At 48.0% G+C, this 15,788-nt stretch overlaps 1 protein-coding gene across 3 annotated transcripts in view; it reads right to left on the reverse strand.

Annotated features, from left to right (window-relative positions):
* Positions 1 to 15,788, reverse strand: part of CAPN13 (calpain 13) — a 105,156-nt gene that overhangs the window by 39,574 nt on the left and 49,794 nt on the right. For 2 of the 3 annotated variants that reach the window (XM_009183941.4, XM_003908468.4), the window contains exons 8-13: positions 14,767 to 14,858; positions 11,010 to 11,084; positions 9,774 to 9,919; positions 7,840 to 7,988; positions 2,384 to 2,395; positions 48 to 244 (exon numbers count right to left, since the gene is read on the reverse strand). In XM_009183941.4, coding sequence (XP_009182205.1) covers positions 48 to 244; positions 2,384 to 2,395; positions 7,840 to 7,988; positions 9,774 to 9,919; positions 11,010 to 11,084; positions 14,767 to 14,858 — 671 coding nt within the window. The remainder of the gene's footprint in view (positions 1 to 47; positions 245 to 2,383; positions 2,396 to 7,839; positions 7,989 to 9,773; positions 9,920 to 11,009; positions 11,085 to 14,766; positions 14,859 to 15,788) is intronic. The other variant, XM_009183946.4, reaches the window with a different exon arrangement.

Here is a 15,788-nt window from a genome sequence, read left to right on the forward strand (position 1 = left end):
TAAAGTTAAATAGAATAAAACATTTAGAATCCCAGAGGGTTCTGTACCTGTCATTGTCTGGCGTTTTCAGGAAGATTCGGAGCAAGAACTCCACTGATTTTCTCCGTGTCTGTGCAACCACAACATAGTTCCCAGGGCTCAGATGGTAGGTCACAGTGAAGTTGCGGCGGAATTTATTATTTGAGCTTTGGACAACGTTTCCGAACGGGGAAGAAAACACGGGTGGAAATTTCTCCTGGAACCTCTGGAATTAGAAGAAATACAAGAAATACAATTATTGTGAGAAAGCCCCCTCTGTGCATGGACCCCAGGCACCAAGAAAGACCCACCACCTTCTAGACCCTTTCCATTTACCAAGATAACATTACAGGTTCTATAAATGGAGACGGTGCTCAGCTGAACTCTCAAAAAGCAGTAGCATTTAGACTGTCGTTTCATCTAGACCCTGGACACTACAATGGGTGCAAAGAAATACTACACACAGTTTTATCTCATTGAGTCCAACAGCATCCTGAGTTTCTGAGTTTTCTCTCCCTGCTTATATAGAAAGAAAACCTCCATGGAAACTAGTGACATCATTTCAACACTGATTTTCTTCCGGGGCCCCTGAAGCCCCTTCTCTCCTGAATGTTTAGCAGAATACTTGGACTGCTATACTATTACAGAATTGAATTCTTTTCACTTCCTCTGTTTCATCTCTCCAGCGAAGCCCCGAGATTCCTTCTCATTGGAGAATAATGGGCCCTGATCATTTTCCTTTTATTTCAATATTTTCTCAGAGATAAAACAATAAATATAATGCAGTTCCTATTACCAGATGTCACATACATATTATGTAATAAAAACCCCTTGCTAAACAAATTTTCCTCACTACAGTCAAGCATAGGGATTCCATTTCGGATGGTTATGCAGTAGGAAATGATTATTTATGAGCTAAGCCTTGTGGGGAACACGTGAAAGGGGAAAGTTTCTTTTCAGGAGTAGGGACAGGGTTGGGCTCCAAGGTGAAAGAGGAGATAGGCCACTGCCCCAGGGGCATGGCTGGGTGGCATCTCCAATGCAATTCTGCTGACATTAACAATAGCCTCAGCAGGTTTGGGAGCCTGACTTGCTTGCGCCCTTATGGCAAAAGCAATGATGGAATCAGTTCTTCTCCAGAGGGTCAGCAGTGTCCCGTGGCTCTGGGTATGGGCGAGGGTGCATGCATGTGTGGGTGCAAGGGGAGGCAGTGGGCATGCAGAGGTGTGTGGGCAGTGTGCCTCCTACAATTAGAAGGCAAGGGTCTCCCTGCTTACCCATTATCTTGTCCTGCTCCCTCTGTTGGCCCCTCATAGCCCTGTCCAGGCTCCTGATCCTTCAGAACAGACTTGCTCAGTGGCAGTGAGAAGTGTGAGTGTGGGGGAACAACGTGGGGGTTCTTGGTCCATTGCTCAGAGTACCCAGCATCAACAAACCACAAACCCAGGACTGGTCATGCACAGACCCGACTCTGAGCTTGTAGGGATGGGTCCTGTGCTTTTTCCTGGATTAAGTGCCACTTTGTTCTCCAGCTCTGGGGCCTGAGATGCTGATGGCTCCTTGCACCTGAGTGCTTCTCTCAATGCCCATCCCAACCTAGCTGGGGTGTCAGGGACCAGAGTGAGATCCTGACCCCAGCTCTGTGGCTGGGCCACCACTGTCACAGGCAGGCTCCCCTGGAAGGTCTGGAGGTGCTGTAATCACTCTTTGTTGTCTGTGGCCACATCCTGCTCCCCGCTTTCATCTGTGGCCCCCAGGCAGATGCACCTCCCTCTTGGGGGCTCAGAGCTCTCAGCCATGGGCAGAGGGGTAGGTCTGAGTGCCTGTGAGGATAGGTATTCCAAACTCCACCTGTCCTTCTCCATCCTTCCTCATATGGGCAAGTTGCCTTTCACCAATCCTGGGCCAGATGATCTGTTTAGGATGGTGGCGGTTTCTCGCAAGACGGGCTCAAGGATGTACCTTGAAGCCGCATTTGGAGAGCATGCATCCTACTTAGGGAGGATTTGGGGACTGACTACTTTAGGAGGCTGAAGATCTTTTCCAAGGTACCCCTTAGTGCTGCTCTCATCTTAAAAGGAACCAGCTTCATCAATCTTCTCTAACAGAGGCCGTGGTCCTGAGGATGGTTTCACTTGAATGTTAACAAGAGAACAGCTCAAAGGGTCAAAGCTTCAAACCAGGACAGCTAAATATTCTCCTGCTTTGTGAACCTGTTTGGGGATTCTAGGCCTGTGTCTGATGTAAGACTTAGACTGAATTTGCAGCCACTGAACACGTGGAGGCCACGGGCATTGGAAGTGGCCTAACGCTTCACTGGTGGACGGCAGCAGAGGTGCAGGACAAGGACGATGCTGAGCCATACCTGTGAGCCAGCCTGTTGGAAACAGGGAGAAAGGCAGGTTTAGGAACTCAGACCCAAACAAAAAGGCAAGCAGAACTGAACAGCGTGGCTCATTGGTTTCATCCCTGCATTCCTCCACCTTTTCTTCCTCTCTTTTAAAGAATTTATTTTATACCTATTATGCCTGCCATAAAGCATTTTTGTTGTTTTTTTTTTTTGAGACAGAGTCTCGCTCTGTCACCCAGGCTGGAGTGTAGTGGCATGATCTCTGCTCACTGCAAGCTCTGCCTCCTGGGTTCAAGCGATTCTCCTGCCTCAGCCTCCTGAGTAGCTGGGATTACAGGCGCATGCCACCATGCCTGGCTAATTTTTGTATTTTTAGTAGAGACGAGGTTTCACCATGTTGGCCAGGCTGGTCTTGAACTCCCGACCTTGTGATCCGCCTGCCTTGGCCTCCCAAAATGCTGGGATTACAGGCATGAACCACCATGCCCAGCTGCCACAAAGCCTGTTTTAAACACTGACATATCACTTTCTAATAAGATGAAGTAAAGACAAAAGAAATTTTTCTTATTAGAAACAAGATACACCATCACTTAGAGTCTTCAAACACTGTTGCACTCTAACTTTCATGACCCGACAAAGCATTCATGGACCAATCTACAAACTAGTTTTAACAGACACATAATAGCTGTAAGCAGACATGACTTCCTAAATTTATTAGGTATGAATTTTACAAACGTTACTTATATCTGTGATAACATTGGAGTTGGAGAATATTGCACCTTCTCCAAGTTGCATGGTGAGAACCACCAATAGTGTGGTAGAACTTACGGCCCTTTCCAAGGCCGTGGCTCTTGCAGCCTGAAGATGTGAGCCCACACATCCCGCGCTTGTGGACTGATTTGGTGATCCACTAGGTGTCACGATTTCCTCTGATAGCTTTATGGAATGGATCAATGGGGATAACCTCAAAAAATGTGTAAGTGGAACATGTTCCTCTTCCTTGTGTGGCCTGCCTGTTCCTTGGCACACCTAGAGGTGAACTGGGATGACTGGTTACCCATTCTCTGTGTGAGGTTGTAAGAAATGAAACCTACTCAGTTGCAGAGAACAGCAAGAGGAAGGAAACTGAGGCAGAAAAGGAGGTGTCTGAGAGGAGGAGGTATTCTTTGGTCGGCCCAGCAAGGTGTGGTTACTCTTCACAGCAATGATGATTGCATTGGAAGGAAGGGGGAGAGTTTGACAGGGCCTGCAGATGGCACAGAACCTGGTGCAAATGTAAACTCTCTAACATCGGGAGCTTCCTTAAGAAGTCAACTTCTTTTAGTCCATCAGACCACTGTAAATAGATGGGAATTTGTTCTTGCACCCCCACCCCCAATGCTTGTAGGAATGTCTGTGTGCCTATGAATGGGGAGATACCCATGTTCCAGTCTTCATGTAGTAGAAGGAATACCTGAGGATGCAGTTCCATTAAAAGCCTCTCTACAGTTTGCAAAGCACTTGTATGTAATGTGTTGGATACTCACAATAATCCTGCAAGCCGATGCTGAGCTCCCTATTTTATGGGTGTAGAAATTGAGGCTGAGCAGTTTAAGTAGCAGAGTTGGGAACAGGGCAAGCTGTGCTGCTTGCTTTGCAATCAAGCCCTGTCACCACCAGGTGATGTCTTCCTTAGTTGGCGTGATTCTTTTCCACTGTTGACCCTGGGCCCCATCCATGTTTACAGACCTCTCAGTTTTCCCAGACCGACTTATCTGGAGGCCAAGGGTGAGCTGAGAGGAAGGTGGAAAGTCCAGGCCTTGGGGAGGAACTCTGAGGGAGGTAAGGATGAATTGGCTCATTCACCCTCATCCTTTTCACTGTCCTGTCTTCTCCCTGCCTATTCATACCCCATCAGGGTCTAGTTGGATGTAAAGCAGAGCAGTGCTCCCACAGCAGCTGGGGAGTCACAGGCCCATGCCAGGGCTGGAGCATCATCATATCAGCAGGGCAGCACTGGAGCCACAGACACCATGTGAGCCCTGGAGCCTTCTGAGAGTCTGGCTGCTGGCAGGTACATTGCTGTTTCTCAGCTGAACTGTGAAAGCAACCCATATCATTTGAGTTGTCCAGGTCTGAGCTGTTCTTTGGTGTTTAACTCAATCAGGATCTTGCAAGATCTGCTGGGATCTCCAGGAAGCCTGAGGAGCTCTTGGGTCTGAGTGTTCTTTTAGCAAATTGGGGAATGGTGAGAAGTAACACATCTCTGGCAGAAAAGTAGGGAAGTGGGTTTGATATCATTTTAAAAATGGTGTAGTTACAGTCTCGGTAGGGTTCCTGAACTGTGAAGACTTTGGGTGAATCAACACAAGGCCCATGGTCACCCGTGTGAACAGAGCCTCGGAAGTTGTGTGTGTGCTGGGGCAGCTGTGATCTTTTTCTGGGCTTCTGTCTTGGCTCAGAAGAAGGAAGAGTTGGCTGAGATGTTTCTAGTAGGCCTCTTTGGTGCTTGACCTGGTCAATCCTGGCTGGGCAGACCAGGGACCTCAGTTCCTTCTCAGCCTTTCCCAAATCTTTCCCTCTGCCTCCAGCCTTTTCTTCCCAGAGGTGAGAGCTGGAGAATCTGAGGATGAGGGTCCTCTTAGAAGGCACCTGAGTCAGCAGGAATTCTTGTCTGAAAGCCCTGGAAACTAATGCAGGCTGGGGTGGGCTGAAAGGTGCTTCTTGGAAGGAAAGCTCACAGAGTCGATGGGATGCTAGAAAATGCAGCCCAGAGGTGGGCAGGGGCCAGACAAGAAGGATACACAGCAAATAATCCTCAGCTGTTCCCACCTATTTTAGTTATTTCCTCGAGTGCCAAGGCTCTGAGTGACTGTGTGTGTGTGTGTGTGTGTGTATGTGTGTGTGTGTGTATGTGTGTGTGTGTGTGTGTGTGTGTATGAGGGGTGAGGGGGAGATGAAGGGAGCATCTAATTGGGCAAGCCTGGGTCACAAGTCTACAACTTTTGCATCCAAGGGCTTGGTTGAGGGAATATTTGGCCTCTAGCTGCTTGCAGTAGGAGGCTGGACCCTGCCTCCCACCAGGATTCCCCTAAGGTGGAAAAAGTGTTCAGGTACCAGGTGGTGATGAAAATGACAACCGTGTACTACTGCATCCTTAAGAGATATTCTTTGATAGCATCAGAGGGTTTGAGGCACCTCAAAACTACTCTGCTAAACGCCAGCAATGTCTCTCCACCAAATTGCTGAAATTGGGAAATGGAAATATGGTCAAGGAGAGCAGAACACAAAAGCTTTCCTGCTCTTTGTGGTTTTTGGAGCCATGAGTATCATCAGAAAGGCATGCTCCTAAGCCCTACCGAGAGCCCTGGGCCTGAGACCCTAAGTCCTGGGATCAAACACCCCTGTCACCTCCAAGGTGCACCTTGGATAGGTCATTCCTCTCTGAGCTTTAGCTTCCACACCTACAAAAGTGGGGCTAATTGGGTTTTTGAGACAATGAATGTGAACATGCTTGTACTTCTGAAGTACAGGTTGAGCATCCTTAATCCGAACATCTGAAATCCAAAATGCTCGAAAATCCAAAACTTTTGAACACCAACATAATACTCAAAGGAGGTGCACATTGGAGCATTTTGGATTTTGAGCTTTTGGACTAGAGATGTTGAATCAGTAAGTATATAATGCAAATATTCCAAAATCCTCCAAATCTCAAATGTGAAATACTTCTGGTCCAAAGCATTTCTGGTAAGAGAGACACGATCTATATTCTGTCACCGTGAGGCCCTCTTATTAGTGTGAACCACAGCCAATGCACAGGACTGTTCAGCCATGTCTGGGTACCCAGGAGCCCTGTCTGTCCATAAATGCACTGACACTCAAGGCTGTGAATTTTGCTTTCAGCTCAGTGAACAGAAACTGAAATCATTCCTAGAGACACTGTAATTCAAGTTCCAGCCCAGTCTGCTAAAGGACCTCTGATATCCCTGGTGCTCAGAAAGGTGACTTGTGTGTTTGACTGAAGGCTTAGGGGACCTCTGGAAGCCAGTCTCAGCTCTGCCATTAACTCTGACCATGTCACTTCACCTTTTGGGGCCTCATTTTCTTCAACTCTATTATGAGGAGAGAGGATCCCAGCATGTGATGAGTACATGATCTTAATTATCCACATTAGTGCAAAGAAGCCGTGGGGTGTATGATTTGAGAACCTTCACTTGACTTGGGGGATGCACCGAATTGTTTGGGGGAATAGCAGGGAGTAGAGATATCAGACGTTCTTTTGTAGCTTTTTTCTTTTAAATGGTATTTTTAAAAAATGAATTCCCCCAGCTATCGCATTACTGAGTACATACCCAGAGGAACATAAGCATTCTACAATAAAGGCATATGCATGTGAATGTGCACTGCAGCACCATTCACAATAGCAAAGACATGGAATCAACCTAAATGCCCATCAGTGACAGATTGGACAAAGAAAATGTGGTACATATACACCATGGAATACTATGCAGCCACCAAAAGAGCGAGATCATGTTTTTTTCCTGGGAAAATGGATGGAGCGGGAAGCTATTATCCTTAGCAAACTAACACAGGAACAGAAAACCGAATACTGCAAGTTCTCATTTATAAGTGGGAGCTAAATAATAAGAACTTATGAACACAAAGAAGGAAACAACAGACACTGGGATCTACTTGAGGGGGGAGGGTGGGAGGAGGGAGCGGAGCAGAAAAGATGATTACTGGGTACTGAGCTTAATACCTGGGTAATGAAATAATCTATAAAACAAACCCCCATGACACGTGTTTACCTATGTAAGAAACCTTCACATGTACCCCCAAACCTAAAATAAAAGTTTCATAAAACCAAAACCATGAAAGGAGAGAGAGCCTAGGTGGAGGGGAAACCTGGCCTCAGAATAGCCAAGCAGAAGTTTGCATGCCAACCACCAAACTATGACTCGACTTTGGTCTAAACATAAGAGAAAAACACACCTCTTGGATTTATACTCAGAACAGTTTAGACAGCTTCCCCCCGCCCCCACAACTTCCAAAGTTTAGCCAATGATTCTCAAACTTTAATGTGCATAAGCCTCTGGAGAGCTTATGAAAATGCAGATTTTCAGGCTCTGTCCTTAAACATTCTGATGTAGAAGGTCTGGAATAAGCCCAGAATCTGCTTTGTTAGAACAGCTAGTCTTGGCCCAGACCACTTTTTGAGTAGCAAGCATTCGATTCTACAGCGTCCCAGAAAACGCTGACAAGCGACACAGGCAGGAGGTGAGTCCCACTGTAATTATGGTCGATTGTCATCTCTCTGGCCTCAGATTTCTTGCACATTTAGCCTTGGACTGGATGAATGCTACAGCCTCTTTGGGATTTGTCTCCAAGGCTGTGGTATAGTCAAATCTCCCAGCATGGCCAAAGCTGTTCTCCCCAACTCAAGGTTTACACTGAATTTCTAAAAGGGAAAGCCCTGAAGCAGGCTGCCTTACCGGAATCACTTGGAAATTGAGTGGAAGTTTCTCATCTTCTGCCTTCAAATTTGGTGGCGTGATAGCAATTGTGATGCAGATGACAACATTGGTGCCTTCCATTGGCTCTTGCACAGAAAAGTTGAATTGAGCATCATTCCGAAGTCCTCCTGCATCAGATAGAGCTGTTACTAGAGCTCAGCTTCACTACTGGGAATCCCGGGCGGGACCATGTCCAGTGCAGAGAGCTCTGTGGGGTTGTGTTGTGAACTCTGGATTGGAGACCTAAGGCCTGGGTCCTAATCCTCACAGTTACTACTTGAGATACAAGTTTATTTTCTAAACCTTGGCTTCCTCCTCTTAAACACAGGAAAGGTTGTATAGTCCCCACTGTGTGAAAAATGTTTCTTAAACTGTAAAGTCAAAGTCTATTTTATAATGATAAGTGAAATTACAGAGTTCCCAGCTACAAGTGAGCTTTTGCATTGGTGGTAACCATCAGAGCCTTGAAATGGCATGAACCACCCAAGCACAACTAGAGACAGGAAAATAGGCAGAGAGATGGCAATTGCTGTACTCTTCTAACCAAGCATGCTTATCAAAGCCAGAACAAGAGAGAGCGAGCTAATGTGAAAACCATTAGATTCAAATACATGGAAGAATGAAGATAAATCAAGATAGAGATGAATTGATATACATCAGAAGATTGGACTGACAATGGGGGAGCTCTGCAAGGGAGTGGGGAGGCGTAGAGGACCATCATAGCATGGACGTGCCGTGAGGACTGGATAAGACGGTGCATTAAAATGCAGGTGCTCGATCACTGGCTCCCTTTTCTTTTTCCATTGTAAGGTATTACTGAAAACGGCCCTCATGTACAGGTTTTGTTAGTTCATTGATAAGGACTGTATCCAGGGGAGAGGGCCTTGGCCCTATAATCAGAGAGGCGTAGCTCAGGAAGAGGAATCAGTAAATTTGCTGCCCAACAGTGACTCAGAAGCTCTTGAGGTTCTGCCCAAGACCTCCTGGTGACAAGGTTCTCTGAGCAGCAGTTCTGTAGATCACTAGAGCCTGGAGGTCAAGAAGAGGGACACCATGGGGTATGGGCTCATTCAAACAAACCATCTCGACAGGCAGGTGCCCAGAGGAAGGGATGCATACACATCCCTGGGTGTAAACACACAACAAACACACTCTCACACACAAATGCATTGTTTACGCAGCCTCTTTTATCAAGGATGTATAAGCACACTCTGGTTCCTCTTCACAGGGAGCTCTTTCACTCATCAATGCCACAAACAGGGAATGGGAGGTACAGGGAGGGAATGTGACTTTCCCAAGGCCATGATCAACAAGATTCATCTCAGGGGAGCTCAAAGACGGGCTCAGAGGCGCCTATCTGTGGGACTTCAGCAGGGACACACCTGCCAAGACAGGGCAGGGATAGTCTCCCTTGTGTCTGGGTGGTGCTCTCTAGGCTCAAGGACAGACAGGTATGACTAATTCCACTGCTGAATGTTGGGGAGGCTGAGGACAGGGTGACCAATTATGTTTCCAACATCACAAGGCCAGTATGTGGCAAAGACAAGGGTCCAACCTAGGCCCCAACTCTTTTCCTGTGTTCTTTCTGCAGCCCTCCCCTTGTCCTGGATGTTTACTGGAGGGTGGTGAGCCTGCTCTCCTCCCAGGAAGCGGGAGGGGGTTAGTGGAAGGACAGTGGCACAGCATGGAGGGCTGTAGGAGAATCACATCAACGATTCTGCTGCTTGGCCCCTACCAGCAATCATTTTACTTGGAGGAGCCGTCACAGTCTCTTCATGCTGACAAACTCCCCTCCTTTCAGCTTCAGGCTCATGGCCCAGAATCAAGGGCCAGAGAGAGCTGAAGCCATGGCAGGGCTGGGCTGGGGCAGCCAGCTTCCAGTTGGGCAGTGTGACCACCCGTGTCATCATTACCTGTAGTGTTTCCTAGAATCACTTGCTTCCTAAACATTATTTGGGACCATCCTTCGTGGAGTGTGTTTCCATGGTCCAGGGTAATTGGAATTTGGCTACATATAAACATGGAGACGAATTTCTGTTGGAAATCTTGACATGACATCCTGTTAAAAACAGATATACATCACTCAGTGACTAGTGGTTGTGTCCCCAGGGTGGGGGTTCCTATGACTTTACAGCATAGCCACTGTCCTGCCCAGAGACCAATGTCTGAACCTGGCTCATTCACCATCAAGCACCCTTCTGTGTTTTCAGTCCTTCTGCTCCAGTGGCTGGGAGAGCAAGGACACAGTCACGTTCTGGGGTCTGCCTGTCACCAGGCAGAAGCTTTATCATTAACTGCCATCTCCTTAACGCATTGATCCAATGGTGAGCCCTTTCATGGTCAGTGGGATGACTGCCAGTCTCTGTCTGCTCTGGGTTCTCTAAGCTGCTACGAAAATTGTTTTTACCCTAGGGTGTTTTGCCAAATTTATTGTTGAGGTCTTTATCAGCCTAAAATTGGATTCCACACCTAAAATCCCATCTCCTACTGTGATTAAACCAGGGACACTGGGAAAGATTTCCTTCTAATCTATATTTGTCCCTCTGATTCTTAATTATTTAGACCCATGCTCCTTTCCACACATGCTAATTTTCATTGAAATACATCACTCAGTAAAACAGACAACCCTCTGAGGAATATACAGGTCATGCTCTGAGATGTGAGTATATGGCCAAGAATGTGTTCTCAAAACATCTAGTCCTGCGTGACTTCTGGGTGATGAAGCCAATGTCTCACCCAGAGCTACAGAGTCTGCATCCTGCTGCTGTTTTTGAGGTCACACTAGAGGAAACTGGGGAGCTCGAGGGTCCCAGCAAGATGGTACAGAAGATATGGGCATGACAACCATGCATCCTAGCTTCCAGGAAACCACAGATTTCAAGCCTTTGGTGCCAATATTCTCTTTTACTATTAAAATGTCCTGGAAAGTTCAGCATTTCATAACTGAAATAACTTTCCCACCAAGAGGGAGCCTACAATAATTTTTCATCCAAAGTTTTTGTGTCTTGGTAGAGAAAATAGGCTCCCTCTAAACAGGTCTCTGCAAAGCTATTTTCCGTCTTCGTAAATGTTTAGGGAAAAGGGTAGGGATTGAAGACTTGGGCAATAGTTAAAGATTTAAAACACCGTTATATAAGAAGGGTAAATACCAAAACTCTCCATCTTCCTGTTTCTTATGTAGCTGGCTTTTCCGCGGGTCACGGGTTTCCTCCCACTCCTGAGACCTGAACATGGACAAACAAACCACGGGGTGAGATTTTCCAGTGCATTTTTTCTCAACCATGTGTGGGTCAACAGGGACCCTCTGTACATGTCCCCATTAGTTCCTGGGGAGCACATGGCAAGTGTCATTCCACCTGGGACAGGACCCAGTTATTCTCTACCTGTTGACGACTTCCAGACATCTGTCCCCAGCCTGGTCTTCTTTCCTGAGGTCTAGATGGATTTATGTTGCAGTTCACCCCACATCTCCAACAGAGTCCCATAGTGACCCCAAATCAACCTGTCCCTGACCATACCCATCCTCTGCCACCTCCTATTGTCTGAGTGAGAACATGAGGAGTCCCTCTGTCACACCCACACATCCAAACAATCATCAAATAGCATTCATTAATTGATCCTACCTCTTAAACCCCTCTCAAAGCCAGGCACTTATTTCCATCCCTCCTGCTGTTACCCCAGTTCAGGCTCCCTGCCCTTCCCTCTGGATGTCCACCTGGTCTCCCTGAACTCAGTTCTGCCCACTTTCCCATCCATTCCTCACACTGCCATTGAAATGATCTTTCTAAAATGTAAACTTGATTATATTATTTCCCTGCTTAAAACCTATCAGTGGTTCCATATTATTCTCAAGGTAAAGTTCACACTCCTTAAAGAGAACCTCGGCCTCTGCCACCCTTTCTGATGTTACCAGTGTCTTGCTTCCTCACCTTACCTCCACTCTTGAATTCTATTCTCCAGCAATAGTGCCTTCATTTCCTTAAAACACCCCCTGCACCCCCAACTTTCACCCTGATGCTCGCTGCACCTGGCGCCCTCTTCCTCCTTTTAGTTCTGTAACCTGCCCTTACTCATCTTTCCTCTTCAAGGGCATTGCCTCTGGGAAGCCCTGCTTGGCCCCCAACTGCCCTCTGTTCCAGGTCTTTTGAGCTTCCATAGTCTGCTGTGTTACTGTTACTTTGTGTATTGGTTGCTATGTCTCACTAGACTCCCAGAGCCATGAGATTGCTGAGCCTGGCTGGCCATCCTATCATCGCAGGTGTTTTGCCCATGCCTTGGCATGTATTAGGTGGGTGCAAAAGTAATTGCATGCCTAATAGCACACAGTGATTTTTTGTTTGTTTAATTAATTAATGCTGCCCACTTCGTTGGAACGATATGTTCCAGAAGCCAGTCCTTGGGTCTCTGGCGAGGAAGAGACCCTCACAAGCAGAAGGCAGCAGCTGCCCTTTCTTCAGCCCACTCCTTAGAGGGGAGGCATGCTTGTAGGCAATGGGTTTCAGGGGCACAAAAGCTCAATGAGACCTTTCTCATGGATGAGGTTGCATGGGGAGCCTGGGTCCCCTCTGTGCTAGGACAGCAAGGCAGGGGCCACCACTCAGGCTTCCGGCTGCAGGCTGAAGCAGTCAGATGTGGTATTGTAAAATGGCAATTTTATAATTAAGCGATAATTACATTTTCTGCAGTGTGTAAGGGAGAATAATTGTAGTGTAAATCAATACGCTATCGATTCATACAAGTTTGCTTTTAAGTGTGTGCGACTGAAATTTCAATTATGGCTGAGATTAGACCATCTGGTTCTCTCCATCCATCTCCATTCCTAAAAAGTAGGGAAGAAATCAACCACCTGCTTGGAGACAGTGATTATGCAGTCCCCGTCACTTCCTTCCAGTCTGGTTTCTGGTGCAAAGTGGTGACCCTCAGCAGTCAGCCAAGATACAATATGTGATCCGACAGAGCAGGTGCTGCTAGATCCGTCTCCCCCAGTCCCTGCTCTGCACACATCACGGCCATGGTCAAAAGCCTTCCTTTATGCCCATGCCTGTAGGGGATAAATCCAGACTTCCGGCATCAGGCTGTCTGGTGTTGGCTCCCAGCACTCTCTCTCTCTCAGCTTCCTCTGCCTCAGGCCAGTTTGTTGGCCCTGAAAAGACTATCGATGTTCCCAGAGGGGTGCCATAGCCTATGCGTCCCCCTCCTATCTAGTGATCTCTTCTGAAGTGAGTCATACTTCCTCCACCACAAGGCCAACTCAAGTTCGGTCCCATCCATGAAGCTTTCCCTGAACATGCCAGCTCATGGGATGCTTCTCTCCCCAAACCCTGGTGTCCCCCGTTGCCTTGACTGGTCACTTGATATTTAGCATGGGAAACATGGGCAAAATATCAATTGCGAATATATTGCCTCTTCTTCTACCCTAGGGAATCTGTCATTGTCATTTGCCTTCCCTCTACTTCTATCCCAACAGGCAGCCTCAAATCAGGGGTGCTGGCTGATCCTGTCACACTCTGGGCCATATTTGGCAACTTGGAGTAATGACTGGGAAGGAGAACTGGAAAAGGACAGAGGTTATTAGGATTTATATTGGAAAGCGCAAAGGATACACCTGGGAAGGAAGAAAGAATAGAGGCAAGAGAGGAGAAACTGGGGAGGTTTGACTGCCCGATTCTCCCAGGGGCGTCTGAGGTCACAGTTAGGTTTATTCTAGGAATTCATTGTGCTGTTTCCTCCCACCTTCCATCTCTGCTTACCTTGCCCTCCATCCCAATCATACTTTCATCCCACACTGGTTGAGTGCCCAAGGGTGCCAAGGTCATGGGAGATTGGAGTGGTCCTGCCACAGCTTAGCCTGGGGCATCAGGTCTAGAACTGGCTGGCTCTGCATTAGCCTCCAGGACGCACCGTCCTCACTGTATTGATTTCATTGTGTGCTGGGCCCATTCCTGTTTGTCTGAACGGATTGCACTTCCTTTCAGATCAAGTTCTCCACCCCCAGCCCCACTGGTGACGATGCAGCAGCTGCTGTGTCACCACACTTTTCACGGATGGACACAGACCCCTGGAGGAGTGTGACCGGGCTGAGCCTTGCTGGCTGCCCAGAGGAGCAAGTAACCTGTTGCGGCCCCTCTGTCCTCTCAGGACCACTGTCTCCTTCACAGTCAGCAAGGGGCTGGCGGCCTAGGGGTCTACTCCTCTGGCAGCTGGGAAATGCCAGCCCAGTTCCCTGGGGAAAGCACTGACCACACAGCTGGGCCCCCATGGGATGTCTTAGCTCCTGTGCCTCCTGATTTAAGTGTGGAGAGGTGCAGCTTTATCATTTATATCCCAGGCACCGAGTACTCACAGGCATCCGGAGCAGCAGGGCAAGACTGGAGAGCTGAGTAGATTGGACAAAAACATCATCTAGATCTTTGCATCACTTTCCCCAACTGCCCCCGGTTAGGACGCCTTTTCCACCCTGATAATGTGACATGCTCAGGATCAGAATTCCATGGGTCCCTCCAAGGGAGGCAGTTCCTTCTCTCCATCTCTGTCTTGCCAAGTCGGGGCTTGGCTCCTGCCTGCCCTGACTCCCGCCTCTTTTACTAATTCTGGGCATGTGCATTCCCTGCTGTGGACTGTAACCTTCTGGAGGGTGGGCACTGGGTCTTGTCATCCATATACACCTCACAGCACCCGCTTAACACAGTGCACTTAGTACAGGGTGTACACAGTAGGTGCCTCATAGTTGCTTGGCAGATGGCATCACAGGAGCGTGAGATGCACAGATAACCACGTGTAGGTGTGAGCTGGACAGGCCTGCCGTGAGATGCACAGCGGCGAGACAACCCCTGCTCTCATGGGCAGGAGGCTCTACCAACACCAAACGCTCTGTGAAGGATGGAGAGAGGTTTCCTGAAGCCATACCCATCACTCCAGCGCCCTCTCCATTCAGTCTCGCCCCAGCCCCAGGGGTTCCACAGGGAGATAATTTCTTCCCAGCCCCTTCTGTATTGAATCTGTAAAGAAAACAGAAAAGGAAACTGTCAGTGCTCTACAGCAAAAGTCAGCAGAAAGGGGGATGAATGCAGCTGCTTTTTACCTCCAAGGACCAATTTAACTTCTGACCTCATTTGGCTGCAACCAGAAAAAATTGAAAGGAAAAAAAATCAATGTCTCTCTACTGCCTGCATGGCGTTGGAAGGAGATAGACGAGGAAATGGCCCCTCATTCCGCTCAGCCCCTCGCAAGGGCAGATGCAACTTTATCATTCCTTAAGACTGCATCCCAGAACCTGAGTGAGTTGAGATTTAATAGCAGATAAACAGCAGGGGATGTTGCTTCGGGCTGCAGAGGACAACTTTATGGGTCCCCAGCCTCCTCCAAGCCCTGTCATGGATGGCATCTCTGTTCCACAGACACAGCCTCATTCTCTGCCGGCAGCCCAGTGGGAGCTATGGAGCAGTCTCAACAGCACTGTCGTGAGTGAGGAGGGTAGAGGAGGCAGATTTGAGCAAGACTGAGATGGCCTGTGAACCAAGATAGCCAGGGCTAGCCCTCCTCATCCTGCATCCCGGAGCTGATGAGATACCTCAGTCTGAAAGAAGATGGCCAACAATGGCCTGAACTTTCCCTCCTTCCCTCCCTTCCTCCCTCCCTCCCTTTCTCCCTCCCTTCCTTCCTTCCTTCCTCTCTCTCTTCTCTCTCCTCTTTCCTCAAATGGCGAAAAGCCTTTCAGCCACGCAAGCGCGCAGCTCTCGCTCTTTATTTTTCCGGCAGCGCGCAGCAGTTTCACGCTGCCTATGGTGTTTTTAAAAATGCAGGCATGCGCAAAAGTTGATTTTGATGATGCTTAGTAGCTTTCTTTTGATTTTTGACGCTGCGTGCAGCGCGCGCTGGCGCTGCTCACCAAAAATGCCTTTGCGCGGCGGGAAGGCGTTTTTGAAAGT

This window comes from Papio anubis, chromosome 14 (assembly GCF_008728515.1).
Source record: "Papio anubis isolate 15944 chromosome 14, Panubis1.0, whole genome shotgun sequence".
Classification (NCBI taxonomy): Eukaryota; Metazoa; Chordata; class Mammalia; order Primates; family Cercopithecidae; genus Papio; species Papio anubis.